The sequence below is a fragment of the Hevea brasiliensis genome, chromosome 8 (assembly GCF_030052815.1).
Source record: "Hevea brasiliensis isolate MT/VB/25A 57/8 chromosome 8, ASM3005281v1, whole genome shotgun sequence".
In the NCBI taxonomy this organism is placed as follows: domain Eukaryota; kingdom Viridiplantae; phylum Streptophyta; class Magnoliopsida; order Malpighiales; family Euphorbiaceae; genus Hevea; species Hevea brasiliensis.
Window position 1 is genome coordinate 11889585 of NC_079500.1, and position 3382 is coordinate 11892966.

The 3382-nt window shown below is 33.8% G+C and overlaps 1 protein-coding gene across 1 annotated transcript; it reads left to right on the forward strand.

Moving 5' to 3' along the window:
- The first annotated feature begins 765 nt into the window (after window positions 1–765).
- On the forward strand, window positions 766–3127 carry LOC110651465 (L-type lectin-domain containing receptor kinase IX.1). The gene has a single exon (XM_021806820.2). It carries the CDS (start codon window positions 897–899, stop codon window positions 2919–2921), a length of 2025 nt encoding a protein of 674 aa, XP_021662512.2. The 5' UTR covers window positions 766–896; the 3' UTR covers window positions 2922–3127.
- Window positions 3128–3382: the final 255 nt, after the last annotated feature.

Consider the following 3382-nt stretch of genomic DNA (forward strand, 5'->3'; position numbering starts at 1 on the left):
AATCATATAAAAAATATAGAAAAAAATTTAAAAAATAAAAATTAAATGTATAAAAAATTTTAAAAATATAAATAAACTTTAATTAAGTAAAATATAGCCATTATCATTTATTATTATGATAATAAATAATTAAATTTAATTAACTATTAAAAATAAATATATTATAATAATATTAAATTATATAAAAAAATTAATAAAAAATTATATAAAAATAAATTAATGAGTAACGAGTATAAATAACGTGCATATGTCAAAATAAATTAATAATATATAAAAAGATAACAGAAAATTATATATAAAAAATAAAATTATAAGTCTATATAATGAGAATAATAATGTGCAATGCACATAAAAAAACTAGTAATTATTAAAATTAAAAATATAAAAATATAAAATATAATTTTAAGTTAATTTTTATTAAATGCAAAATAAATTTATTTCTATTTTACAATTTATATTTACAAATCAAATATATTTAAAAAAAATTTGACTCTTATTTTATAGTGAATTAAATATAAGAAAAATTTATCATTTCGTTTCTATTTCGATCAATTTCAAATTTAATATTGACTTCAATTTCAACATGTGAATTAAATAGGTTTTATATATTTGTGTTTCTAATTTGTAATAAATGAATTTAAATAACTTTTTCTTAAATATATAATTTTTTATTAATTAAGTGAAGTTTGTAAGAATTTTCCGAAGAGACTTTTCAAAGACGTGCGTAGACCATTTGGAAGGGGTCTTTTCCTCCCCCTAATCAGTGCTGCTACCAACTCCCAACAGAGGTCACAACCCTTTTGAATGCTATTGGTTCACCGAATGCAGTTTTGCTTAAAGGGGAAAGCTTGATTTGAAGCGTCCATTCTTGGCACTTGGCACACCCTTTCTCGGCCATGGAAATCCATTGCCACTGCAACTTTCATCTTGAATCCGTCGGACATCTTCTTCTGGACTTGATCTTCATTTTCTGCTTGTTTACCTTCCCTTTTACAGTCCAAACATCCACAGGAAAAACCACTTTCAATTTCACCACATTCAGCACCGATATGCCACAGATAAAGTTTGAAGGAGACGCATACGCAGCAAGCCAAATCATTGAACTGAACAATAACTTGGAAGACATCGTTCCTTCTATTGGCAGCGTCGGTCGAGCAACTTATTTCAAACCAATGCACTTGTGGGACAAAGCCTCTGGGAATCTTGCAGAATTCACCACTCATTTCTCCTTCGTTATCAAATCCAGAGGTGACATTATCCCCGCTGATGGATTGACTTTTTTCCTTGCTCCAAATGGCTCTCGTCTCTTGCCTTCGTCCGGGTATGGAAAACTTGGTATTTACAGTGATGACAAGTATTTTCAGGCTAATCAACCTAAATTTGTTGCTGTGGAATTTGACACCTGGTGGAATATCAATATCGACCCTGAAGGTGTTGAGGAACATATAGGTATTGATCTCAACTCTTTGACTTCTGTCAAATACGTGAACTGGTCGCAGAATAATATTGCTAAGGGGGGAAGAAATGATGTCTCAATTCACTACAATTCGAGCACAAAAAATTTCAGTGTCACTGTGAGAAATGGCTTTAATCTGTATGAGTTATCACACATGGTAGATTTAAAAGATTACTTACCAGAATGGGTTACATTTGGCTTTTCAGCAGCCACCGGATATGACTATTTTGAAAGAAACCAAATTTACATGTGGGATTTTGATTCAACCCTACAACTTCCTCAAAATTTAACCAACAGCACTGGTCCTCCGAGCTCTGCAATTCCTAGAGAAAGAAAGAGTAGACGCCCGTTATCAGGGGTTTTATTGGGTATTATTGGCGCCTTGCTGGCCTTGGTTTTGGTTTTAGTTTTGTTTGGATTTTGTTTTAAGAGAAGAAAACAGAGATCAGGTGAAAGGCTTAGAAGCACAGGTGACGATTTCGAGGAGGCTGGACCAAGGAGCTTTTCCTATGAGGAATTGGCTATTGCTACCAAAAACTTTGCGAACGAACGCTTGCTGGGAAAGGGAGGGTTTGGAATGGTTTACTTGGGCTCCTTGAGTAATGGAAATCCGGATATTGCTGTGAAGAGAATGAGTTCTGAGGCTCGACAAGGATTGAAAGAGTACGCTTCTGAAGTGAAAACAATTAGCCGATTGAGGCATAGGAACTTGGTCCGACTCATTGGCTGGTGTCGAGAACATCAAGAACTCTTTATTGCTTACGAGTATATGCCAAATAAGAGCCTGGATTTCCATCTTTTCAAAAATACAAGCTTGTTCACATGGGAAAAGAGGTATGGCATAGCTTTAGGCTTGGCCTCGGCACTGCTTTACCTGCAAGAAGAATGTGAGCAATGCGTGCTGCACCGTGATATCAAGTCAAGCAACGTGTTGCTGGATTCTAATTTCAATGCTAAGCTTGGTGATTTCGGGCTGGCTAGGCTTGTCGAACACGGCCAAGGGTCAGACACCACGAAGTTGATCGGAACATATGGGTATATAGCCCCAGAATATCTTGAAAGCAGCAAGGCAACCAAAGAATCAGATGTCTACAGCTTTGGCATAGTTGCTTTAGAAATAGCAACCGGAAAGCCTGCTTTTAAAGGAAATGTTACGAAATTGGTGGATTGGGTATGGGAGCAATATCGAAGTGGAAATATTTTCGCTGCAGCTGATCCACAATTATGCCAAAACTATGTTGAGGACGAGATGGAACGATTGATTGTTGTTGGGCTTGCTTGTGCGCATCCAAATTATTCTGAACGTCCATCGATTGGAAAAGCAATTGATATACTCCATTTTAAAACTCCAGAACCTGACATTGCGTCCTATGAAACCAACGTAAATTCTTTCTCCGAATTTTTATCACTTGGTGCTAGTGGCTCTGAGGCCAGGCCATGCCAAGCCATGACAGCTCCTAATTAATTCTTCTGATTACAGCCTCTGATAATTTTACTCCTACCACGTGCAACATATCGTGTTTCTCCTGTCTATTTTGCTTTGTTTGTGACTTTTCAGTTCATTTTTCTTGTATCTAGTCTATCTCATATACTATGAGGTTAGACGTTTAAATTAATATTTTTCATAAAATTAAAATGAGACTGCATTATTTTTAATTGAATTATAGTCAAGTGCATGAAAAAAATTCAAATGTTAACATTAATTTGTAATTTTATCTAAATATTTTAATTTTGAATCAATGGATTAAATGTTCGATTATAAAAAATTTTAGTCAAAATTGAAAATTATTTTTGGGAGAATTTAATTTACTCCTAAGGATTTTGTAAAAGAAGAATAATGGTGCTTTATTAATTGGTCAATTTATTTTCAATTTTTGCTAAAATTTCTTTAAATTTTAATGTTTGAATCGACTGATTTAAAATTGA